The 26,560-nt window shown below is 35.7% G+C and overlaps 2 protein-coding genes across 2 annotated transcripts in view; both read right to left on the bottom strand.

Moving 5' to 3' along the window:
- The window catches only part of LOC125823318 (protein SMAX1-LIKE 4-like), a 534,427-nt gene that overhangs the window by 345,579 nt on the left and 162,288 nt on the right, over window positions 1-26,560 (bottom strand). The gene's annotated exons all lie outside the window — the stretch shown is intronic.
- On the bottom strand, window positions 19,207-24,270 carry LOC125823321 (probable receptor-like serine/threonine-protein kinase At5g57670). Its single transcript, XM_049502713.1, has 7 exons — window positions 23,960-24,270; window positions 23,631-23,885; window positions 23,390-23,547; window positions 23,154-23,233; window positions 22,772-22,907; window positions 22,227-22,376; window positions 19,207-19,513 (listed from the first exon to the last, which is right to left on the bottom strand). Exons 1-7 carry the CDS (start codon window positions 24,138-24,140, stop codon window positions 19,346-19,348), a joined length of 1,128 nt encoding a protein of 375 aa, XP_049358670.1. The 5' UTR covers window positions 24,141-24,270; the 3' UTR covers window positions 19,207-19,345.

The raw sequence follows: 26,560 nt of genomic DNA, 5'->3' as shown, positions 1-26,560 counted from the left end.
ATGGGTTAAACTTTTAAATACACCCAATCATCAACTTCAAACTCTAACTCTCTTCTCCTAACATCAGTGTAAGATTTCTAACGACTCTGCGTCATCTTCAATCTCTCTTGAATCACTTTCACCTACTCCATGGCTTGATGAACTAGATCTGGTCCTATCAACCCTGCTTCACCAATTTTAATCCATCCAATAGGAGATATGCACCTTCTCCCATAAAGAGCTTCATAAGGAGCCATTTGGATGCTCGAGTAGTAACTATTGTTGTAAGCAAACTCGATAAGAGGTAGGTGATCATCCCAATTACCTTTGAAATCAATCACACAAACCCTCAACATATCCTCTTAGGTCTGAATAGTGCGCTCTGCTTGACCATATGTCTGTGGATGAAAAGCAGTACTCAAGTTCACCTTTGAACCCAAGCCTTTCTGGAATGACTTCCAAAACTGTGCAGTAAATTGCGGACCTCATTCTGAAATAATGGAGACTGGAACCCCATGAAGTCTTACCACTTCTTGAATATAAAGCTTAGCATAATCATCTGCTGAATGGGTAGTCTTCACCGATAAAAAGTGGGATGATTTTGTCAGTCTATCAAAATCACCCATATCGAATCATGATGCCTGCGAGACATTGGTAAGCCCGTGATGAAGTCCATATTAATCGTCTCCCACTTCCATTCTGGAATTTCTATATTCTGGGCCAAACCACCAAGCCTTTGATGCTCTACTTTAACTTGTTGGCAATTCAGACACTTAACAACAAATTCTGCAATGCCCTTCTTCATGCTACTCCACCAATAGACTTCTCTCAAGTCGCGATACATCTTTGTGGAACCCGGATGAATGGAATATTTGGAGCTATGAGCTTCCTCCATGATCCTCTCTTGGAGTCCATCCACCATTGGTACACACAATCTACCTTAAAATCTCAATACGTCATATCCCCTTGTTCAAAAGCTAATACTTTTTGCTTATGAACATTTGCCTTCAATTCAAGCAAAATATGATCTTGGTCTTGCTTTTCTTTCACTTCTGACACTAGTGATGATTCAGCCCCATTCATCACCACTACTCCTCCTTCTATGGAATCCATTAGTCGGACTCCTAAGCGTGCAAGTCTATGCACATCTTTCGCCAACTCTTTCTTTTCCTCCTCAACATGAGTGGTACTACCCATAGACAACCTGCTTAAAGTATCAGCAACAACATTAGCCTTACCTGGGTGATAAAGAATACTCATGTCATAATCTTTGAGTAACTCTAACCACCTTCTCTGTCTGAGATTAAGCTCTTTCTGACTAAACACATACTGAAGGCTCTTGTGATTGGTGAACACATCCACATGAACAACATAAAGATAATAGTGCCATATTTTCAAAGCAAATACTACAACAGTCAACTCTAAGTCATGGGTTGGGTAATTCTTCTCATGAACCTTCAACTATCTAGAGGCATAAGCTATAACTTTGTCATTCTGCGTAACACACAACCCAAATCAACTCTAGATGCATCACAACACCCAACAAAACCTTGAGTACCTTCTAGTCAACCTCTTTTTCAATTCCTAAAAGCTTTTCTCACAAGCTTCAGACTATTGAAACTTCACTGTTTTCTGAGTCAACTTGGTCAAAGGAGATGAAATAGATAAAAATCCCTCGACAAACCTTCTTTAATATCCAGCCAACCCGATGAAACTCCTAATATCAGTTGGAGATATGGGTCTAGGCCAATTCTGCTTTGCCTCTATCGTTTGGGTATCAACTATAATTCCATCTCCAGACACAATGTGGCCTAAGAATGCCACAGACTCAAGCCAAAAATCACACTTAGAGAACTTGGCATACAACTCTCTATCTCTTAGATTTTGGAGAACTATTATGAGATAACTAACATGATCTTCTTCATTCCTTGAATAGATTAGTATGTCATCAATGAAAATGATAAAAAATATATCTAAATAAGGTTTGAATACTCTATACATAAGGTCCATAAATGTTGCAGGTGCATTAGTTAAACCAAATGACACGACCAGAAACTCATAATGACCATAACGGGTCATGTATGTTGTATTTAGAATATCACATTCCCTTACTTTCAACTGATGGTAGCCAGATCTGAGGTCTATCTTAGAAAAACATGAATCACCTTGAAGCTGATCGAAAAGATCATCAATTCTCGAAAGAGGATACTTATTCTTGATGGTAACCTTGTTCAATTGGCGGTAATCTATAAACATCCTAAGGGAACCATCTTTCTTTCTCACAAATAAGACCGGAGCACCCCAAGGTGAGACACTTGGTCAAATGAAACCCTTATCTAGCAGATCTTTCAACCGTTCTTTAAGATCTTTCAACTCTTCTGGTGTCATTCTATATGGCAGAATAGAGATAGGACGAGTATCTGGAAGAACATCTATACCGAAGTCTATCTCTCTCAGGAGGGACTCTGGGTAGATCATCTGGAAAGACTTTTGGAAACTCTTTTACTATAGGAACTGACTGAATGAGAGGTATCTCAACACTAAAGTCATTAACTCGGACTAAGTGATAGACACACCCCTCGGAAACTAACTTTCTTGCCTTAAGGTACGAAATGAAATGACCCTTAGGCACTGCTGAACTACTCTTCCACTCTAAGACTAGCTCATTAGGAATTTGGAACTTAACAACTCGAGTTCTACAATCAATTGACGCATAACAGGCATGAAGTCAATCCATACCTAGAATGACATCAAAATCTACCATGTCTAACTCAATTAAATCAGCCATTGTACTCTTGTGATTGACGGAAATGGAACAATCACGATAGACTTTTTCTGCTAGAATAGACTCACCATCAGGTGTAGAAACACTGAAGGGCTCAAGAAGTTGCTTTGGAAGAACATCAAAACTGAAGATTCGGATCATACCAGTGACAACATCTGGCGAATCCTCTTACTCTCGCCGACTAGTGATAGTATAAAGACGGTTTCCTTCTTCGCCTGCCCTTGAAGTAGATCATCTAGATGCAACTCTATCTGGTGGAGCAACTGAAGAAGACTGGGCTCTATTGCCCCCATTTCCATTACTCTGTCTACTCTTAGGACACTCTCACATAAAATGACCATTATGGCCACACTTGAAGCAACTAGTGGAGCAATCATGACACAACCCTGAGTGGCACCTACCATACTTAGCACATGTAGGAGTCTTAGTACCCCCTTGTGCCTTACTACCTTGCGAATGCGCAGGTCTAGCTCTAAAGTTCTGAGAATTCTGACTATTGTACTCACACCTGTTCCTTGGTGCAGGTGCACTAGCAGATGATGGAGCAGGTCCTTTCTGCTTATATTGGAAATAAGACAGGTTCACATTACTCTTTTGTTGCTCGGATTCATTCCTTGATGTCTTAACTCTCTTATTCTTAAACTCTTTTATATCCCTCAACTTGTCCTCCTCAACTTGTTGCACATGGATCATCAGCCTTGCTATGCCCATGTCACCTATTAGTATGGCTGCCTTACTTTCCTTACTTGACAGACGAGTCAACCCAACAACGAATAAACTCCTCCTGCTCCTCATGTGGGCAACCATCTCTTTGCTTCTCTTAGCTCACGAGGAAGGAAACGCCTCATGAAGACACTCTCAAAATAGTCCAACTCACTATCGGTTACGTGCAGGCATGAGTTAGAAAGAAACTTTTTAGAGATAAAACTCTAACGCATAAAATGAGTATGAAAGAAGTGAAGGAATTCCTAAATGTTTCAACCTCCTAATTATAGATGTGGCGCGATTCACACTGATAACTAGGACTCTACAGACACGGCTTCATAGACTCCCTAGGATTCTTGAACTCTATGCTCTGATACCAAGTTTGTCACACCCCGAGCCTACACTCCGAATGTGGCTGGCACTCAAGAACCATTGTTGGCCCCAAGCGAACCCTTGGTCTGGCTTACTTATTCAACAGAAGACTCTATGCATATTTATAATTATCAATAGCACTATACTCACTTGAATAATAAAATACTGAGAATGCTTAAAAAGTCAAACATTTAACTTAGCCAAAATGGCAACTCAAGTCTTAACATATGAAATGAAAATGTAAAGACAACTGAACTACTAACTGTCTGACTGTCTATGAAGCCTCGAAAACAAAGAGGGATGTTGGGACAAGACCCCCGATCATCCTAACAATGAAATACTGAAAGCAAATGATAAAAAGAGTCCTCCGGAATGCAAGGAGGCTCACCAACTGACTCTGAGTGCTCAACTGGATCAACGAGGCACTGGATGCTGATCCTGGTTACTTGCGTCTACATCATAATAAGATGCAGGCCAACTGGCATCAGTACATTGAATGTACGAGTATGCGAGTTGGAATGCTAAGCACAACTTAAGCTTGATAACGATCTGAAAGGAACACTTACCTTGGCTTTACTCAACTCCTGAACAACTTAACTCAAAATAAAGCAATAAACATATGCAATATATAGAAAGCTTGTAAAACAGTGGAAAACAACCTATTTCACTAAAGAAAAATGCAATAACAAACTCAACTTTACTCATATAATAAAGTTATATAGTTTATGTGGGAGATTCTCTAACCGACAACCACCACTATGAGCCTAAGTGGTGATACATCGTCTTACCCACGCTGCCAGAACTGTCCTATACTTTGCCATCATTTAGAACGCTTAACTAAGTGGATCCACTAGTCTTTGCTAAAAGCATCTTAAGGAGTCATTTAAAAAGTATGATCCTTTACTACCCATGATGGCTACATGGTTTATGGAAACTTGAGTTAATATGAACTCGCATCCCCATATCGGTGCTCAATACTACTCCCAAAATATACTTATCTCAAATGATTTAAAATCAAAACTTCTTTCTTTGGTTTGAGATAATTACTCAAAACTTTAGCTTAAAAGCTCTTTTGGAAATCGGTGTTTCCCTTTCTTATTCAAATGTGAAAACATTTAAAACTCTTGGGAATACTTAGTTCCCTTATAGCTTTTTGAGAAATGAACTCAACTCTTTACTCTTTGCTTAACTTGAAACTTAAGTCTTAAAACAAAGTTAAAACGTTTGTGAAATACTGTAGAAAAACTTCGGAAAAGGGCCTAAAATACCCTCGAAGTATTGAAAATGGTACAACACTACCCTCCATCCACCTATTGGCTCCAAAATGCCTTTCTCATCCACATATTGGCTCCAAAATACCCTTCTCATCCACCTTTGGATTCAAAATTGACACTTATTTAACGATTTTAAATTTAAACTATTTAAAACCAACTATTGGATATAATTTAATTTATTAAAATCATTTATAAACTAACCCACTACCCACCCATTACTAATTAAACCCCACCCAATTAATAAACCAATTCTAATATCAAAATTTCCCTAAACACTACTAAAACACGATGAAATTACAGATTCCTGAAAATGACATCCAAAATTATTCGACTCCGAATTGAAGCCCCGATTAAATTTAGGTTGAGCCGCTTATTTAGGAGGACACTTTCAATAGAATTCTCTTTCAAGCTTGAATTCAAAATTTATGATTAAAAGTAAAGAAGTAGTACATCCCGAATTAATTCATGCACTTTTTTTAATATAATTTTATAAATATTTTTTTAAAAAAATATTAAAACTTTAATATGTTATTTTTTTTAAAAATTATCTATTAAGTAACATCACATAATTGAGAAGAAGGAATAACTAAGATGAACATAGTCAGACTTTTAAGTTTATCGGTAATTTTTATCTAGACACTTGAATTATAATATGTTTTGATTGAGGACTTGAATGTATGATAATTTACTTCTATAGACATTTTCGCCTCAAATTTTTAGAAACACTCATTGGCAGTAGCTTTCATGTTGTTGCATTAATGGGGCATGTTTATTAATTGGGTGGGGTTTAATTATTAATGGGTGGGTAGTGGATTGGTTTAGAAATTATATTAATAAGTTAAATTATAACAAATAGTTGAGAGCCATGTATTAAAAACAATTTAAATAGTTTAAATTTAAAACTGTTAAATAAGTGGTCAATTTTGAACCCAAAGGTGGATGACAAGGGTATTTTGGAGCTAATAGGTAGATGGAGGGTAGTTTTGTACCATTTCTAATACTTTAAGGGTATTTAAGGCCCTTTTCCGGAAAAACATTATAAACTTCTCTTGACTTGCTTCTTAACTTCTAGACTTGACTTTTAACTTCTCTTGACTTTGATCCTAACTTTCCTTGAATTGGATTATGGATTCAAGGTTCATGATTTCATGTTTATGGATGATTTCATGATGTTTAAATGTACCTAAGAGTGTTGTAATCAACTAAGAAACATTGGTACATTGCTAAGGAAAAAGTATGAAAAGATAGGGAATGAATGGGGATAACGAGCGTCCCTGGCGCTCTGAGAGGCGTGGGGCGCCATCCCTCAATTTTCAGAGACCAGTATGGGGTGCGCTGACTGGCGCGGCACCCCAAGGGTGAAGATTCAAAGTCCCTTTTGGGGGGCACTGGCTGGTGCGACGCCCTACCCCTATCCCCAGGTGTTTCACGACTTTTCTTCTCCGTTTTCCATCTCTAAACCCTCTAAACTTCAATGGTTCCTTCCCCAAACACTTAGAATCATTTATACCCTCAATATATGATAGATTCAAACCGAAATGACACCCAGAAACATGAATCAAATCACAAGAAACTCCAACAACACAACCCACAAGAAATTCAAACGAAACTTTCAACAATGTTCATCAAGAACTCAATTTCTAAACTTTCAAAGACTTAAATTCGCTGAATTGAATCATGGTTGGCGCGTGGGTGAACTAACCCAATTCTATGTGATCTCACATACCTCGTAGGGATCACCCCTTGATGAAATCCACAAGTTAAACTCGACGATCTTGAAGAATTTTGATTTCTCTTCTCCTTTCTCCTCTTTTCTCTTTTCTCCAAGCCCTAGCATGAAACTTCAACTTTTCTAAACTAACTAAAATCTGATTTTACCCCAATTAACTCCTAAAAACAAATTAGAATAATTTGGTAAGGAAAAGACTAAATTACCCTTCCAAAATCCAGATTAGACTTTCCTTATTCAAACAGCCCAACTTCCAAAGGAGATAACTCACTCATACGAACTCAGAATCGTGCAAACACAGCGGCATTGGAAAGGATATTCCAAGAGATTTCCAAACAGATCTGGAAGTACACCTAAATCATCCTGAGCTAGGAGTTATAACCATTTGAAGTTGACCAAAACTCAACTAACATATTTCAAAATTTTCCAGATTTTCGTATGCTTTCCTAAAATGATTCTTTCCCCAACTTTTAAGTCTTTCCTAGTTATTTCAATTTTCTAGATGTTATATGGAATACCAAAGTTGATGGGATAACATATTTCATTTGCGCGCACAAGGTTCCGAACGAATCCCAAACACTTCACCATAGAGTTTAGAGTTTGAGAAAACCCGTTGATATGCATAACCTAGTGAAGCCTCTCATTGGCCTTCAAGTTCGTGGGTCTTGAGGGTCACGTTTGTGGAGCCTGACCTCCTAAGACTTCATGATTGAAAGGCCTTTGGCCGCGATCGCAAGAGGTTGTGGTCCCCTAGTGGTTGAGCTCACGTGACACCCTCCACATTCTTGGAGGTTAGGCCAGCTGGCCCTCCGCATTTTTGATGGGTTATTTTGATGTGGCCCGCGATCACGAGCCTTGGTATCCACGATCGTGGTGAGTTGGTGGACTGGTCTTTTAAATAAAAACCAGTCGAGGATCAACTTTTTTTTCAGTTGGTCTTTTTGCGATTTTGAGAGCTAGGGAGCTCCAAATTGAGAGATTCCAAGTGTCAGAGGTTCATATTGTATGTGGATACATTTTTGAAGATGTGGAGCGGTCCAGGAAGCATCATTTTGAGGTATATTCCCACCCCGAAGGGGCTTCCCAACTCTCTTTTGTGTTCTTTATTGGTGATATTTATGCATGTGATTGTTGGGGCTGTTCGGGGCATAGGATTGTGTCTCAATTTGGGACGCATGCTCGGTTAGTCAATTAGAACCTTTTGATGGAGTTAATTTTAAGATTCCTAATGTGGATCCCACACTTTCATTTTGACTCGATTTTGGGTCCATTTCCAATTATTGTGAATTTAGTGTCTAAAGGTTTGTTATGATGTTATGATTGATAATTTGCTAGTGTGGAAGTGTAGATTTGCAGCACGCGTTATTAGATTCGAGGTAGCCTTCGTCCTACTTTCTTGATTGGACTTTTTCGATAATCCATAGTATAAATTACATGTGATTTTGGATTGTATTTGCCTAGTATTAGTCCTTTTGTAGTTATTCCATCTTTTCTTGATTCCATAGGCGCTTTGGATCTTTCGTGGGTGTCGGGATCCTTATTATAGGCTTGTAGCTTCGCTTGTGGTATAGATTGTCATGGTTATCCTTGTTAGGATTGATGTTGGTGGCCTTAGGGTTGGTTTGGACCTTAGATTCTTTAGATTGTATTTTATCGCCCTAGTAATTATGAACCACTCCATGTAGGGCTTGTATCGGGTTGTTCTTCTTATGTTAGTGCTTGTGACCTTGGTAACTTGTAGATATTGTAGGTTGGCACTAGTTGTACTCAATTATGGGCTGGAGTGGTATGATTGGGGTAGGGCGTCATCCCTTGAGTTTGTTCCCCCTTTATTGATTCAGAAGTTTTTCTTGATCCTTTCACTTGTTGTTTAGCAGTATACTTTTTATGCTCCTCTGAGCCATATTATATATGCATTATTGGGCCCGAGCCATGTTCGAGGACCAGTTGAATCCCAGGTTAGTACTTTTCACCTTGGTAGCATGGCTTGTTTGGACTTATACTTATTTGGTTGTGAATGCCTTGTTTCAATGTTCGTGATGGCATGCATTGCATTGGTTGTTCATTCTCACGTGTTTTGTGGTACGATTCCGACTCATGCATTGGCTCATCTTTATCATTCATAGAGAAATGTTTTTTTTACTCGGCTTTATTCTAAACTAGTTTTAACAGGAGTTGTACCACCTGGATCACTTGACTTACTGATTTTGAGATATATGAGGCGTCAGCGACGTGATTCTTTTCTACTTCATCTATTAAAGACATTTGGCATATGCTCAGTTTTTACTTAACTAGCCAGCGTGTCGACGCCCTTTCTTGCATGAGCGCATGATCCTCTACGGAGTTGATCCCTTGTATTTGCAAATTAAAGGTCTATTTTTATACTCTACGAAGTCGAATCAATATAAGACATGGATTTGGACTCATGCAGTGTATACAGACTTACCGCAACCCCTATGAGCTCCTTTGGCCGTGAGTACCACATGTACTAGATGAGGGAGTTGCATGGGTCCTACGTCAGTCACACGATAGGGAGGTAGGTTTGTACACTTGGTTACCGATGGTTACTAATAGTCCTAGTGCATACTCTGATTCATATGCATCGCCTATCACCAATATCCTTGTTTGTTGATTGCAACCTTCATTTTATGGGGTCGGTTGGGTTATGTTTGTTGTTTGTACCATCCGGACTTATGGGGTCCGCTTAGGTTATTGTTTGACTATATTATATTCTTTGTTGTTATTTATCTGTTAGGTCTTAAGTCATGGGTTTTAGAATTTTGGTTGTAGTCCTCCTGATTCTTGATAGTTGACTTTGCATCGTAGTCGCTTGGGATTAGGTTGCTGGCTTGGGTTCTAGGTAAGTTCTTGATTCAGTTCCTTATTTCTTGTGTCTTATTTCTGTTCCTTACTTCGTGAATATCATTTTATCTCTTGTTTAGTTATCTACGTTGTAACACCCCAGAATTTAGTGAGTTGAATTAGTGTGTTCTAGAGCCTTTGGTAAGAGTTTTGGAGTGTCGTATGAGGATTAAAATCAAAAGAAATGGTTCCCGTACTTAGAATAGGGGTTTTAGGGGTTAAACGGCCGGGTACGACCCCCCAAGGACCCCTTCCTTGAGGAGGACACCAAAACAGTCCCCAAAAACAGATTTTTTGTGACCTACGAATGGCCATTCACGGCCAATAGATCAGACCACGCCCCGTAGGTCATGGGCGTAGGTCCAGGCCTGAGTTGCCTAAAACATTTAGGCCTCAGACCCCAACCACAAGACCAAACCACGGATAGTAGTCCCATCCATGATCTGTAGATGGGTGGGCGTGAGTCATGAGCAATTTTCAGCTTTCAGTTTTTAGTTGAGTGTTTAGGGGTTAAGTTTGTTATTAATTAGGGGTTAATGTAGGTCGGTAATAGGTTATTTAACCACCTATATAACCTTAAATAAACCCTAAACTAATCATTAGAACTCATTCATCTAAAGACCCCAAAACTCTCTCCAAAAATCATCTCTCTAGAATAGAAAAAGAAGAAGAAGAAGAGAAGAGGGCAGCAACTTACGGCAATTTTCCCCATTGATTCAAGATTTGTTTAGGGATTTCATTGAAGCCATGTGAAGCTTAATCATCCATGAGTTCTTCCACCCATGGATCCCCCATAGTTTCCCCACTTGTGAAATCAAAAACCCAATTTTATCTAGGGTTGTGCTTGCATTGTGGGTAGGGTTTGGGTGTGATTCCAATCTAGTGGATATTACACAATTATGATTGATTTAGCTTTGTTTAATGATATTATTATTATTTCATGTCATTCCTATGGTAAACCCTAATCTAAATTGATGAATGTGATATTTGTGGGTTTATGCCATTGGAGGCAAAGTTGAAGGTTCATATGTGATCTTCCTAATTCAATGTTATGTGTAGTAATTGATAAAAGTTAGGATCATATAATCATGAATTGAACTAGTATCTATTGTATATGATTGATCTTTACTTGTAAAGCTAGAATTGAACCTTTATGATCAATTAGGACTAGAATCACCTAGTAATGAGAGATGTGATAAAATTACCTTGGAATCTAGGTATAAAGAAGAGATTAAGAAAGAAACCTTAAGAGTAAGGTTGTGATCATGATAGCTAGGGATTTAGGGTGAAACTAAGGTGATCAACTATTAATATTATGGCTTTGAGAGTAAAGTCAAGAAGAGAATAGAGGTCTAATAGGTTGGTTTGTGGTGAAAGGCCTATACTCACCTAACCTACCTTATGAATGCTTGATAGATGAAAGTGATAGAATCACTTGAGCATGGATAGATTGTCGAGGAAATCCTTCCATGAGATATGAGTGTTAAGCAAGGCTTAACAAGTAAACCTTGAGGTGTATGCTCGGCCTCAAGTGGATATTAAAGATGAGATGGAGTGTCACGCAAGACAGGGTCCGGAATCCAAGAAGAAATGAGAGCCACACCTAGTTGATGTGAAGATTATCCAAGTTAAATGGGGAACTCTTACGTAATTAAGTGTGAGTTTTCCCAAAGTTAGGTCTCATGACATGGGAGACTTCACATATTTGAGTTAAGGTTCTCAGTGGAAATCTCCATATCCTATGAACAGTCCCCAAAAATAGTTTTTGTGTGACCTAAAGATGGCCATTCACGGCTAGTAGATCAGACCACACCCTATAGGTCATGGGCTTAAGTCAAGGCCTGAGTTGCCTGCACCATTTAGGCCTCAGACCCCAACCACGAGACCAAACCACGGACAGTAGTCCCCTCCACGGTCCATGGATGGGTGGGTGTGAGTCATGAGCAGTTTTCAGCTTTAAGTTTTTGGTTGAGTTTTTAGGGGTTAAGTTAGTTATTAATTATGGGTTAATGTAGGTCGGTTAATAGGTTATTTCACCACCTATATAATCTTAAATAAACCCTAACCTAATCATTAGAACTCATTCATCTAAAGACCCCAAAACTCTTTCCAAAAATCATATCTCTAGAATATGAGAAGAAGAAGAGAAGAGAAGAGGGCAGCAACTTAGGGAGATTTTCCCCACTGATTCAAGATTTTTTTAGGTATTTGATTGAAGTTATGTGAAGCTTAATCATCCATGGGTTCTTCCAGCCATGGAGCTCCCATAGTTTCCCCTCTTGTGAAATAAAAAACCAATTCTAGCTAGGGTTGTGCTTATATTGTGGGTAGGGTTTGGGTGTGATTCCAATCTAGTGGATATCACCCAATTATGATTGATTTAGCTTTGTTTAATGATATTATGATGATTTTATGTGATTCCTATGGTAAACCCTAATCTAAATTGATGAATGTGATCTTTGTGCGTTTATGCCATTAGAGGCAAAGTTGAAGGTTCATATGTGATCTTCCTAATTCAATGTTATGTGTAGTAATTGATCATAGTTAGGATCATATAATCATGAATTGAACTAGGCTCTATTGTATATGATTGATCATGACTTGTAAAGCTAGAATTGAACCTTTATGATCAATTAGGACTAGAATCACTTAGTAATAAGAGATGTGATCAAATTACCTCGAAATCTAGGTATAAAGAAGAGATTAAGAAAGAAACCTTGAGAGTAAGGTTGTGATCATGATAGCAAGGGCTTTAGGGTGAAGCTAAGGTGATAAACTATTAATGTTAAGGCTTTGAGAGTAAAGTCAAGAAGAGAATAGAGGTCTAATAGGTTGGTTTGTGGTGAAAGGCCTATACTCACCTAACCTACCTTATGAATGCTTGATAGATGAAAGTGATTGAATCACTTGAGCATGGATAGATTGTCGATGACATCCTTCCATGAGATATGAGTGTTAAGCAAGGCTTAACAAGTAAACATTGAGGTGTATGCTCGGCCTCAAGTGGATATTGAAGATGATATGGAGTGTCACACAAGATAGGGTCCGGACTACAAGAAGAAAGGATAGTCACACCTAGTTAATGTGAGGACTATCCAAGTTAAAGGGGGAACTCTTACATAGTAGAGTGTGGGTTTCCCAAAGTTAGGTATCATGAGATGGGAGCCTTTACATAGTTGAGTTAAGGTTCTTAGTATCAATCTCCATATCCTATGAACTAAGACATGCTTGAGAAGAATATCATAGTGTTCTAAAGTATAATTGAACTAAAACTTACTTAATAAAATACCTCATAGTGTTCAAGAGTATAAGTGGACTTAGACATGCTTAAAGTAGTATTTCATAGGTTCTATGTGAAGAATGAACCTAGACATACTTAAGAGAGTATCTCATAGTGTTCAAAGTAGAAAAGGGGTTTAGACATGCTTAATTAAGTATCTCATAGTATCCATGCTAATAGTGGACTTAGACATACTAGAGGAAGTTTCTCATAGGGTTCAACCTAATAATGAACTAAGATGTGCTTAAGAGAGTACCTCATAGTGTTTTAAAGTTAAAGAGAGGAACTAGGTTCCAAACCAAGAAGGGTTAGTATGAGGACCTCAAGGTAGTACTTATGGGGTACTATGCATGCATTGCACAAGTATGACCTAGGGTCATTAAAGAGAAGTCTTAAGACAAGATTGTGTCAGAGTTGCCCTTCCTAGTTATAGTTGACTAAAGGTGAGAGATTTACTTAGTTGTGAAAGTTCAGCTAATAATGAGGCCAAAGTAGGGTTAATATGACTAGGATGACTTCAAGGCAATGCTTAGTGTGAAGAGTAGTATGGGATGCATTTCATGCATTGCACAAGTGTGTCTTGAGGTTACTTAGAAGTATGGTACCTTTATGGCGTAGAGAAGCTTAAGAGTTGACCATGTATGTAGACTATGATTAAGATGACCAAAAAGGGATACTTGGCTTGGGTGGTATTATAGGATGACATTTTTGCTTTGCCCTTGTATGCTTTTGAGGTTACTTGAGAATGGTTCTATTATGGTATTGATGACTAAGATTCAATTTTGCTTATATGATTTTGTCTTATCTCCTATGCTCATTAACTATGTTATTATCTCTTATGCTTATGTCTTATGTTGACTAACCATTTTGAGATGCTCTTATGATGTTGTGCTAGATTTCATACTTGGTACATTTTGTACTAACGCATATGGCCTATATTCTAATCAAATGTAGGGTTGAGGAGATTGAGTTGATTTGAAGGCTAGGTTTCCAATGATCTAGAAGAGTTGAAGAATCAGTGAGTCCTCATAGCTTCGAGGACAAACCCATATTTGCCTTTATGTTTTAGACTTTGTATGGGTTGCGTCTCAATGAATTGTATTCAAGAGTTTAATAGATGGTTTGAGACAGAGGTTTTAGTAAAGACTTCTGTTGCTTATGAAAATGTTTTCGATTGTATGGTCTTAAAGAAGTTTTAACTTTTCAATACTTTTATGTTGCCTATGTTATGATGCTAAGGGCCTGTATTAGACCCCTTTGAGGTCGAGTATGCCGTGTTGCATCTAGGGTGTACCCTGGGTCGTGAAAAACTTGGTAGCAGATCTCAAGGTTTAGAATTGTTCTAGGATTGTCTCAAACCACGTCTAGTAGAGTCTTGCTCATAAATGTGAAGCGTGTCACTTTTATGAATAGGAAGCTATTGGATGATTAGGAAATCTTACTTCTTCATTCTCCAAGTCGTGCCATATATCTATAAGCTCTCTCTATTATCCCTTATCCGATGGTATTTAGGATGTGACTATTAGAAGGGTTTATGCTACAAGGAGTGAGGGAGAAAGGTTGGTTGTGATGCCAATTATGGATATGTGACTTGAGAGATTTTAGATGATAGATTGTGATGTTGTCCTTAGTATGAGTGATGTTTCATTATTGCCTTATGTTATGGAAGATATTTAGAAGAATTTGGGTAGGCCTACTCTCAAGGGGGAGATAGTGTGCCTACGTAGCAAGGTGATTGTGAGGTTATGTTTAGTTGTTGGTAGAACCCGACTTAGTCATGATGAGTTTTGACGTGTGTTGATAGATTGGTTGAATATGGTGTTTAAGTTATGCCTAGATAGGTTGAGTGAATAGACTCCTCTAAGAAGGGTAGAAGTGTAATTCACCATTGTTTAGAATCATCTTGTGTGATAGATGTAAAAGCTTAAGTAATGACTTGCTCCTGCCTTAGAATTGAAAGAAGTGATGCTTAAAAGAGTTTGTATAGGCTTACTCCCAAGTGGGGGATAATGTTCTTAGATAATAAGGCCATTGAGTGTCCTTGATGTTCATGAGTTAGGCTTGCTTGATGTTCTCACCTCAAGAGGTGTAGTGAGTTTGAGGAGTTTAGTCCCTTATTTGTTAGGCTCATGTGAGATCTTGAGTGGTGTTAGTAAGGTTGCTTGTGAACTATAGTTGCTTAGTGAGAACCTCTCTAATTTAGAAGTACTGGTAGAGGTCTTAGACCAGCAAGTTAACAAATAGAAGAACAAATAAGTTGTTCCATGAAGTAGTTTGGAGTGTTCTATAGTAAGGAATTTGGTTAAGAGTGCTACTTGGGAGGCCAAGGGCCAATTAGATGTCACAATATCCTCATCTTTTCCTTCTACTCCTATTCAAGATTGAGGTGATAGGTTCCTCTTGGTCTGCTTTTATGTGAGGTCATGTGTAAATAGTATGTTTCCATGATTTTCTTATGTGATGCATGTTCATCAAAATGCTTAGGTCTTAATATAAATGACTTATATGCATTGTTTCAGCATGTTGTGGTGCATTTGATTAGATTTGCATATAGACTTCATGAGTTGATTATGAGCATGCCTTAGTTTTGGAATTGAAAGATTCCTCCTTGAGTAGATGCTTTTTAAGATTAAATTGCATTTTGGCTCCATGTGTGTGTGTTGAGAATGTTTTAGTTAGGAGACGTTAGTTCCTCCTTTAAAAGAGTAGATATAGAATTTGATGCATTTTTTTGGGTTGGTAGAAGTAGTTCCTACTCCCTTGAGTTGCATTGAAAGAGTTTGGTTTTGAATTGAAGTTTTCTTGCTTGGTTGTGTGCATTTAGATGTAGTGCATGCATAATGGGCTGCTAAGTTAGATTTTTTACTTTAAGAACTGTTTAAAGTGTCATTCGTGGACAAATGTTCCCAAGTGAAGGATATTGTAACACCCCGAAATTTAGTGAGTTCTAGAGCCTTTGGTAAGAGTTTTGGACTGCCTTATGAGGATTAAAATAAAAAGAAATGGTTCCCGTACTTAGAATTGGGGTTAAGCGTTCGGGTACGACCCCCCAAGAATCACCCAAGGGGTCCTTGAGGAGGGCCCCAAAACAGCCCACAAAAACAGATTTTTTGTGACCAACGGATGGCCATTCACGGCCAGTAGATCATACCACCACCCGTAGGTCAAGGCCTGAGTTGCCAGCAAAATTTAGGCCTCGGACCCCAACCACGAGACCAAACTACGGACAGTAGTCCCATCCACGGTCAGTGGATGGGTGGGCGTGAGTCATGAGCAGTTTTCAGCTTTTAGTTTTTAGCTGAGTGTTTAGGGGTTAAGTTAGTTATTAATTAGGGGTTAATGTAGGTAGGTTAATAGGTTATTTAACCACCTATATAAGATTAAATAAACCCTAAACTAATCATTAGAACTCATTCATCCAAAGACCCCAAAACTCTCTCCAAAATCATCTCTCTAGAATAGACAAAGAAGAAGAAGAAGAAGAGAAGAGAGCAGCAGCTTAGGGAGATTTTCCCCATTGATTAAAGCTTTGTTTAGGGCTTTGATTGAAGGTATGTGAAGCTTAATCATCCATGGGTTCTTCCACCAATGGAGCCCCCATGGTTTCACCACTTGTGAAATCAAAAACTCAATTCTAGCTAGGGTTGTGCTTGCATTGTGGGTAGGGTTTGGGTGTGATTCCAATCTAGTGTATATCACCCAATTATGATTGATTTAGCTTTGTATAATGATATTATGATGACTTCATGTCATTCCAATGGTAAACCCTAATCTAAATTGATGAATGTGATCTTTGTGGGTTTATGCCATTAGAGGCAAAGTTGAAGGTTCAGATGTGATCTTCCAAATTCAATGTTATGTGTAGTAATTGATCAAAGTAAGGATCATATAATCATGAATTAAACTAGAATCTATTGTATATGATTGATCTTGACTTGTAAAGCTAGAATTGAACCTTTATGATCAATTAGGACTAGAATCACCTAGTAATGAGAGATGTGATCAAATTACCTTGAAATCTAGGTGTAAAGAAGAGATTAAGAAAGAAACCTTGAGATAAGGTTGTTATCATGATAGCTAGGTCTTTAGGGTGAAGCTAAGGTGATCAACTATTAAGGCTTTGAGAGTAGAGTCAAGAAGAGAATAGAGGTTTAATAGGTTGGTTTGTGGTGAAAGGCATATACTCACCTAACCTGCCTTATGAATGCTTGATAGATGAAAGTGATAAAATCACTTACTTGAGCATGGATGGATTGTCGAGGACATCCTTCCATGAGATATGCGTGTTAAGAAAGGCTTAACAAGTAAACCTTGAGGTGTATGCTTGGCCTCAAGTGGATATTGAAGATAAGATGGAGTGTCACACAAGATAGGGTCCGGACTACAAGAAGAAAGGAGAGCCACACCTAGTTGATGTGAGGACTATCCAAGTTAAATGGGGGGGGGGGGGGGGGGGGGGACTCTTATGTAGTAGAGTGTGGGTTTTCCCAAAGTTAGGTCTCATGAGATGGGAGCCTTCACATAGTTAAGTTAAAGTTCTTAGTAGCAATCTCCATATCCTATGAACTAAGACATGCTTGAGAAGCATCTCATAGTGTTCTAAAGCATAATTAAACTATGACTCATTTAATCTCTCGACCCTCTCAATCATATATTATTGACGTCAGAGCTCGTCGTAGGGTGCTTTAGTTAATTTTTGATAAAGAAAGATGGTTCACTGAGTATGTGAATTGATTATCAGTAGTTGAGAAAACTGACTATAAAAAATAAATATCCTCTTTCGATAATTGATTACTTGATTGATCAGTTGCAGGGTGCTAAGTACTTCTCCAATATTGACTTGTGTTCAAGGTACCATTAGATGAGAAGTAGGGAGAAAATTATTCTGAACAGGACCTTCAGGATTAGGTATAGTCACTTTGAGTTCCTTGTGATGTTTTTTAGGATGACAAATGCTCCAACAGTGTTCATAGATGATGAACAACATGTTATAAATGTTTCAAGATCTGTTCATAGTTGTATATATTGATGATATTATGTTATATATTCATGCAAATCAATTGTGAGCAGTGCTTCTAGATCGGGAGCTTTATACGATGTTTTCGAAGTGAGAGTTTAGGTTGAACTTTGTAGCTTTCTTAGACCGTGTTGTATCAGATGCAAGCATCATGGTTGAGTCACAAAAGATTGAGGTCGTGAAGATTTAGCTTAGGCCCATGACTCCAAAAGAGGTTTAGTGTTTTTTGGAATTAGCAGGTTACTATAGGAGATTCACTGTCAACACCATTGACGAAGCTAACTTACAAAGCAGTTAATTAGTTCGAGTGGACCAAAGCTCGTGAGCTTAGTTTTCAGAAGCTCAAGGACATATTGACATCAACATTAGTTCTAGCCTTGCTAGAGGGTTCAAAGGGCTATGCGGTTTAATGTGATGCTTCGAGCGTTGAATTTGAAAATGTCATGATGCAACATGATAAGGTAATTATATATGCTTAGATCTTGACCCACATTGCTAATTTTGGGGTTTTTATGCATTCTCGCACTTATGACATTACGTATTCTATATTATGGCTGCTTCTAAATGATTAATTTCTGTCATTTAGTAATGGGATTGGATTATGTTTGAAATTGATTTTCCTAGTGAGTTGGGTGTAGGCCACCGTGACTTGGGTAAATTTGCTCGTGATATGAAAAAAATATAATACTATACAAATATTTTGAATTTGTTGTTGCTTTATATTTATTTAATTTTATGATATGAAAATTATATTTTATGTTCAACAATAAGTTAAATTCATTTAAATGTAAATTTAAATTATATAATTCAATCACACTTCAATGAAACTATCAATTTAAACTAGTAACGCTTGTAGTTTGCGTAGCTAAGCAATCTTTTAATTTTTAAAAATGGTATAGCACTATGCGCGCAAAATAAAACATGGAAAAAGTTGACTTGAGCTCGACTCAGCTTGAGTGTAGTTATATTTTTTAAAAATTGGATGGGCTCAACTTGAGCTTAACTCAACTCAATACTATAACAAGTTTAGTTGAGCTCAGCTCAGCACGGCTCCACATCCAACCCTACTTCTATCATTTGTGGTTTATTTGATAAAACCTATTGGACTGCAATTCCTTTGTCAATTGTTCCAATTATCTTATTTTACATGTGGACAACAACAAGTAATGATGCGTGTTTTTGTAGAATAACAAGCATATATGCAAAGCTTTAAAACATGGACCTCAAAAATTTAAAATTTAGAGTGTATTATGACTAGTAAACCACCCCCCCCCCCTAAGTGTTTATCTATAAATGTCTAACACTAGCATATATAGTAAATGATGAGCTTCTTGTTGAGAATTTATGAGCTTCTTGTTGAGAATGTGTCATGTGGGGAAGTTGAGAAGGAACTATCACATTCACATTCAAGATCGTCAAAACCCCAAAACTCTTCTTGTTCTTCTTCTTCCTCTTCTGGCATTTTCCATTTTTGTTTATCAACTTCACCTCCCAATATTATCTCTACAATCTGTCATCATACGTACAAAGGACCACATATTAATATTAAGTATATATACATCAAATTGAATTTTAAGTATATCAGAACAAACACCTGATTTTTTTTAGAAAAATGTATCCATATTAATATCGTTTGTACGACAAACATAGTGAGTCGTCTACATCGTGTACAGCGCCTCACCAAAACTATTAATAAGACTTTTATGACACGCAAACATTTTTCATGAAAAATATTTTTCTATGTACCAAATACACTAGTTTTCATATTTGAGGCTGAAAATTATGTTTTCAGGTTTCATGCATTTATTTTGGGTTAAATAAGCACAATATTAATAACTAAGTAACGTCATTATGGTAATTCAAATTCTTCTTGTTGCTTTTTATAATTATTGCAGCTTTATTTTTATATTTTGAATTAATGAATAATTTTAAGCCAAAAAATTAGTCAAATTATATCACGTAAAGTGAGACATAAGCAACAATAATTAATGTAGCACGTCTTCCTCCTTAATGTGGAGAAAGATCTATGAAAGAAAGGGAAAAAAATAAAGATGACAAAAATTTGAACCTAGAATTAAAGTATTAAAAAACAAGCAATTTGTAATTAATCTAATTTGAGAGAAATTTTATGAGAATAATTTGTGATTTTTATTTTATTGAGTAAGAAGTTTTTCACCATACTATTTTTTGTGTTAATTATATTTCATATTTTGCTTTTTTTATTAGTCGATTGAAGAAGCTAATTCTTTGATACATTAAATGACATCGTAAATAATAAAAATTAAAACATAACGAAGATGTTGATAATTACTATAATGATGTTTTATCTAATACATTAAATATGATTTGGGCGACTTGTTTGTCATACTTGTGGATGTTGTTTCTAATCAATTGTCAAGGTCCGTAGATAACTTCTTAATCAAACTATAAAATACTTCATGAGTTTGGTGAGACAAAACAATCAAAATTATTATTTTAAAAGAAATATATATATATATATAATTGCTTCACATCATCAACACGACAAAAATGAATAAATATATTTATTTGATTACAGCACGCCTCTGTAAAGCGATTTCTAAAAATATTTGAAAAAATTGATCGTTTTCTGTATTGATTATTGAATGGCACAGATGTCATTAAACCCCTTAGAATATTACAACTTATACCGACAAACGGTATAAATTTTGATTAATATTTTAAAATACATATTTTTATCATATTAACCTGAGAAGAGTTATGTTATACTTTTCAATATAGTTTTAAAATTATATAGATTTTAATTTTAAAATATTAAATTAATTCTCAAAAAAGTGAAAAGTGTCACCTAATTGAAACTTAGTAAGTTTTGTTACATGCGTGAAAGTTTCACCCTATGATGATTGCATTTTTTACAAATTTGGAATTAGTTGAAAATATTACTATGACTTAAAAAAAAATTTACCTATGAAAAGTGAAAAATAAATCTTTCTTTCTTTTAAAATATCGGAAAATTGCTAAAGTTAAAAAAATGATTATTTCTTTGTTTGTTGAAAGAAATGCATGTTCTAAATTTTGGCTTTTTAAAATTTCAAAAAGAAAAAAAAAGCAAAAGAATCGGAAATTTAGTTTAAAATAGAAGAAGTATTAAGGTCCTTATCAAGAAAGCCTAAACAGGTGTGAAAAGTTTGCAGTATTTTTGGTGAATTGCCTAATTAAAATTTCAATAATGCTTAGCCTACACTCATAAACTTGAAAAAAATGCTTGCTTAGCCTACGTATTCCCTCAATCTAATATTATTTGTCTATTTTCTCTTTTATATGTCGGTTAAAAAAATTATAAATAAGAAAGATGTTTTTATTGATATACGTACCCTTTAACTTCTTTTTAACACACTCTATTTATATATCTTGTCCATCAATATAAAAATTAACAACGGAAAAATGTTACAATATTAATTCTATTATGATTTTATAATATGGATAAATAATATGAGACGAAGAGAGTATTAAGGTCCTTATCATGAAAGCCTAAGCAGATGAGAAAAGTTTGAGTTTAGGTGAATTGCCTAATTAAAACTACAAGTATGCTTAGCCTACACACATAAAATTAAAGAAATTAAAATGATGTCCATCTGTCAGAAAAATTCCTTTATATAGCAAATTTACATTTAAAAAATGAGTAGATATATATAGACGGGTATATAAAATGCAATTTTGAAAGAATTATTGTATATGTTGTGTGAAGATTGAGACAACTAGGAATTGATTCAGTTGGTCAATCTAGGAGAAAGCAGACAAAAAGAAAATAAAAAATAATACTACCAAATATTTTACTTTATGCAACTTGGAAGGCTATTCCAACATTATTATTAAGGGAATCCTATGAATTAATAATAATAATTGGAATTACTTATTATCGTAATAAATTATACTAAGAAGGAATAATAGCTTGGTGTCGTTCTCAAAAAAAAAAAAAACTTGGAAATTAATAACATCAATAATTGAAAGAGCTCTAATTCTTTCATTTTGTTGGATTTAGACCATGCTAGTTGTATTGCACTTGTGTTTTCGTCTGGTATGTGAAATGAGATAAGTAAGGATATTTTGAGATTATTAACTAATATTTTAAACCAAACATGGAATAAAGTTGATTTCAAAGTATATCTCGTGATTATTATCCTTATTCCACGTACCTAATGACGTGTAAAGTTAAAAGTGAAAAGAAGTAAAGTGTAGTTTACCTCACTCATGCTAGGGCGCCATATAGAAGAAGCACGAATGCAAAGAGCAGCAGCAAAGGCAAGTTTATTAAGTTGTGTAGAATCAAATGTCCTTTGTAGCATTGGATCAACTACTTCTTCTATAACTCCTCTCCTCAATAAAGGTTTTGCCTGTAAAATTCAAATCAAACCTCACTAAATCTCATTTCTTTTCATTAAGATGTCTGAATCTTAATGCACGTCTGAATGATTAATGTCTCATTTGTTTTCATTAAGATTAAGACGTCTGAATCTGAATACACATTTAGATGATTTAAGATCTTGTTTGTAGATCTGAACTTTAGATGATTAAGACTCTTTGTTTATAAACATTTGAATATATATATATATATATTAGAAAAAAATGTCATTCTTTAATAAACGTTAAGATATTTGAATTATAAATTAATATTTTAAGTTTGATAAAAAAATAAAATGTAACTACATGAGCTATATATATATAAATTATAATAATAAGTTATATACAGTCTAGTGACTAATGAAAATATTCAAGAATTGATCATTACCCAACTATGTAAGCTTTGATAGGAATTGTCAACAGGTTTTTTTCCAGAAATGAGCTCCAAACAGAACACTCCAAATGCAAAAACATCTGTCTTTTCATCAACTACTCCATGCATGAAATATTCTGGTGCTAAATGCCTACAGAAAAACATAATATATACATTATTGAAGTTCATTATAATTTGTGCCAAATGAATAGCAAACAATATATTTAGTAGCAACAGAAGTTAATGTCATTATATCCAGAATCTCCTAAGACTAGACTTTACCAGCATTTATATAAAGTACTGATTATACATATTCATATTTATTTTTGTCGCAATAGTCGCTAAATTCTTTATTTATTGTAGTGATTAGGCAAAAAGCTAAGGAGTAGATGATTACCCAAAAGTCCCTTCAATTGGAACAATAGAATGATGGGTCCATTGTGATGGAAGCCATTTTGCTAGCCCAAAATCTGATATCTGTCACTCAACCAACACATTATTAATTAATAAATGAACACAAACTTTTGATTGGTACAACAACTTATGCATAAAGTACAACACTCATGAAATACACAAAACTAGAACATTTTTTGAAATAATATCTCAAAAATTAAAAAATAAAATAAAAAATACCTGTGGCTCATATTCTTCACTCAACAAAATATTAGAGGCCTTGATATCCCTATGAATAATTCTTCTAGGACATAATTTATGCAGATAATATAAACCCTTTGCAGTCCCAACAGCAATTTTATACCTTGTTTCCCAATCCATAGTGGGTGATTTCTCATCTGAGATTAAATTAATTAAATTAGAAAAAAAGCAAAACTAAACTTGAAACTATTGAAGAAACAAGAGTAAGAAAATTAAATACCATGGAGAATTGAAGCAACAGATCCTTTGGATGAAAACTGAAAAATGATGTAAAGTCCATTTTCAATACAACAGCCAAGCAGTGACGTTACATTTGGATGACAAACGTGACCAAGTGTACCAATTTCTGTCAAAAATTCCTTTTCTTTTCTTTCATCATCGTTCGCTTTTGTAAGCATTTTTACTGCTATTGCTTCTCCATTTTCTAATATGCCTCTGTACACCGATGCATACCCTCCTCGACCAACAATATTTTCTGACATAAAAGGATTTGAATTTTCATTTTGTGTCTAACAATAAAATTTTGTATAAAATTACAAGATTGGTTACCTGAATTGAAACCATTGGTGGCATGAAAAATTTCTTGAAAAGAGAAGCATTTCCAAGTGGGTTTACGTGTAGCAGCAACTTCTTCTTGATTGAAATCACAAGGTTTTGGTAATTCACCATCAAAACTCTGCCTTCTGAATGAGAATAGCCTTTTAAGGCTACTTGTACGAACGTATCTCATCTGCTCTGTTTTTTCTTCTGAAAATTTAATTTGTGTGTGTGGGAATTAAGAAGAGATGAAAGGCAATTGAGGATATGACATCATCAGTGTTTATACGTAAGAGTAGAGTTGATCCCCACATCTCTGCTGGGATAGAGGTTGTCTCTTTGGGATAGATGGCCCTTTTTATCTGTTTCTTGTTGCATATTTAAAGACATGAGGGGCGTGAATTTTGCCTCTTTTTACTAAGAGGGACCACTCCCTAACTCAATTCAATTTTCAATAATATACCACATCAGACAAACAAATTGAAACAGAGAAAAAGAGAGTATTATTTATCGGTATGGGTGGCCAAACAATTATAATGAGAAGGATCGGAAATTAGATATTTTAGTAACCATTGTTGTCTAGTTTGGAGAGTATTATTGTCTTAGAATTACTTGTTGGTTTATTTACGCGTTCACTGGGTATCTTTTAAGTTGGGTCTTTATGAGCGAAACTCAATCAAAAACTTATAAGTTGGACTCATTTGATGATGTTTCAACTTCGAAGGACATTTGAGTCAACCAAACATTTAACCCATTAGCCAGTTTTAGGATCAATTCTTGAAATATAACAATTGTCGGAAATGTAATTAAAACATAGTCAATTTCAATAACAAAGATATTCTTCCCTAAAAAATTTGAGGTATGGGTAACAATATGGAATTTTGTTGATTACCAAATGAATATCAATTGGGAGGCAAGTTTTCAAAAACGTTTTCGAGGCGAGTCTTGGGATGGGACGTATCGAAAGCGTTTGGGGCACAAATTGAAGGTCTAAATCCATAGGGTGTTAATCCTAGAATTTGGGGCATAAGCCTCAAATGTAAAAACATAAGTCTCAAGGGTAAAAATGTATGCTCCGGGCATTAATTTTTGTTTTTTGGTTTTTAAATCATTTTTACTTTAAATCATATTTTTAATTATTATTGTTGTAATGATCTTTATATTTTATGTTATTATATTTTTTCAGGTTGTAATGTTTTATTCTAAAACGTATAATAAACTCTCATAGAAAATGTCATTGCTATAAATAAATTTTTTAGTTAACCGTGTCTGAAATTAAAGGATAAAACTTTCATTGCACTATGTTCTTGAGACAACTTTATTCGTTTTTTTATCATTACTATTACACATTTTATCCTTCTTTTTCTTTAAAATATATAAACAACAATCAGTGCAAATATTAATTGAGGGTGTTAAGGACTAGTAAATGTGAAGATGGATGATGATTTCATTTTAAATATTATTTTGATCTCTCCTCGTGCCCCACCTTTTAATACACTAGTTGGGAGGCATGCATGTTTCTTACTCTAGGATTCTATTTAAGAGCTTGCCTCTTAAATCATCAGACCTTTTTAGTAGGTTCTTGTGAGTTAGTTTCACTTTCATTTATTTGTTCTTATCAATATGAGCTTCCTTGGAAGGCTTTGATAGTTGTGTGAGTCATGATCTCCAGACATGTGCTAATCATATTTTTGAGCTTTGAATAATTTACCTTGTCAAGATTCTAGTATTGTTGTATGTGGCATAGTTTACCATTGAAGTATGTGGTCTTGGGATTGATTGTACTCCTTGAATTCTGAGAGGTGCAATTATTTTCAGTCTTTCAAAGTGTTAGTCTTTATTGAAAGACCTGGTTGTGATATCGATTATTAGTTTGGTTGTAACCTTACAATTCAAAGAACCAGATTCTTTGAGTAACTATGCAAACAAAAAATTGCAGAATATAAATCAACAGAAGTATTTAGGGCTAAAAATTCTTTTCTCAAAGGGGTCAAAAACCATAATCTACCTCTAAAGAAATTTCCTCCAAACTCTTCCACAAAACTTGAGCCCAAACTTTCATATTTACAACTGTCCCTTGCAATACTTATGTTATTATATTCAAAAATTTCAACCTTTACCCTTACAATACAAAACACACCTACCATAAATCTTGTAACACCTAAGATTTTGAAAAAGGAAAGAAGGCTAAAAAGGGCTACTAGTACGAATTCACGAGACCAGCCTACGGTTTGTAGAAATTTCTACGGGTCGTAGACTAGCCTCGTAGGAAGTGGGAAAAATATTTCGATAATCAAGCCCAGTAACTCATTTGACAATTGTCCATGACGGTCCATTGAATGGACTAAGGACCGTAGGAAGATCCCGTAGAAAGATCCTAGACTTAGCGAAATCTTGAGTTGAAATTTGAGCTCTACAGATGGGGTCTACGGACCGTAGAAAATTTGACGGTCCATAGAAACGAGTTGTAGGATTTTCCCTAGATTTAGGCCCCAGTACTCGACCTATGGTTAACCAATACGGTTCGTAAAAATTTCTATGGTCCCATAGGTCTCAACCATAGGACTGATCGATAGTTATTTTTAAAGGGTGTTTTGGTCTTTTCTTATGCAC

Source organism: Solanum verrucosum, unplaced genomic scaffold, assembly GCF_900185275.1.
Source record: "Solanum verrucosum unplaced genomic scaffold, falcon-dt-bn FXZP01000214.1, whole genome shotgun sequence".
Classification (NCBI taxonomy): domain Eukaryota; kingdom Viridiplantae; phylum Streptophyta; class Magnoliopsida; order Solanales; family Solanaceae; genus Solanum; species Solanum verrucosum.
The sequence above is the reverse complement of the archived record's forward strand: the minus strand, read 5'-3'. Positions and strand labels throughout refer to the sequence as shown.

Excerpts from the sequence above, each read along its gene's own strand:
- LOC125823321 (XM_049502713.1), bottom strand. The coding sequence starts at position 24,140 with ATGAGATACGTTCGTACAAGTAGCCTTAAAAGGCTATTCTCATTCAGA. Across the intron at positions 23,548-23,630 it reads TGTTGCTTCAATTCTCCATG|ATGAGAAATCACCCACTATG; the intron begins GTATTTAATTTT and ends ATTTAATCTCAG. Across the intron at positions 23,234-23,389 it reads GTGAAGAATATGAGCCACAG|ATATCAGATTTTGGGCTAGC; the intron begins GTATTTTTTATT and ends GTTGAGTGACAG.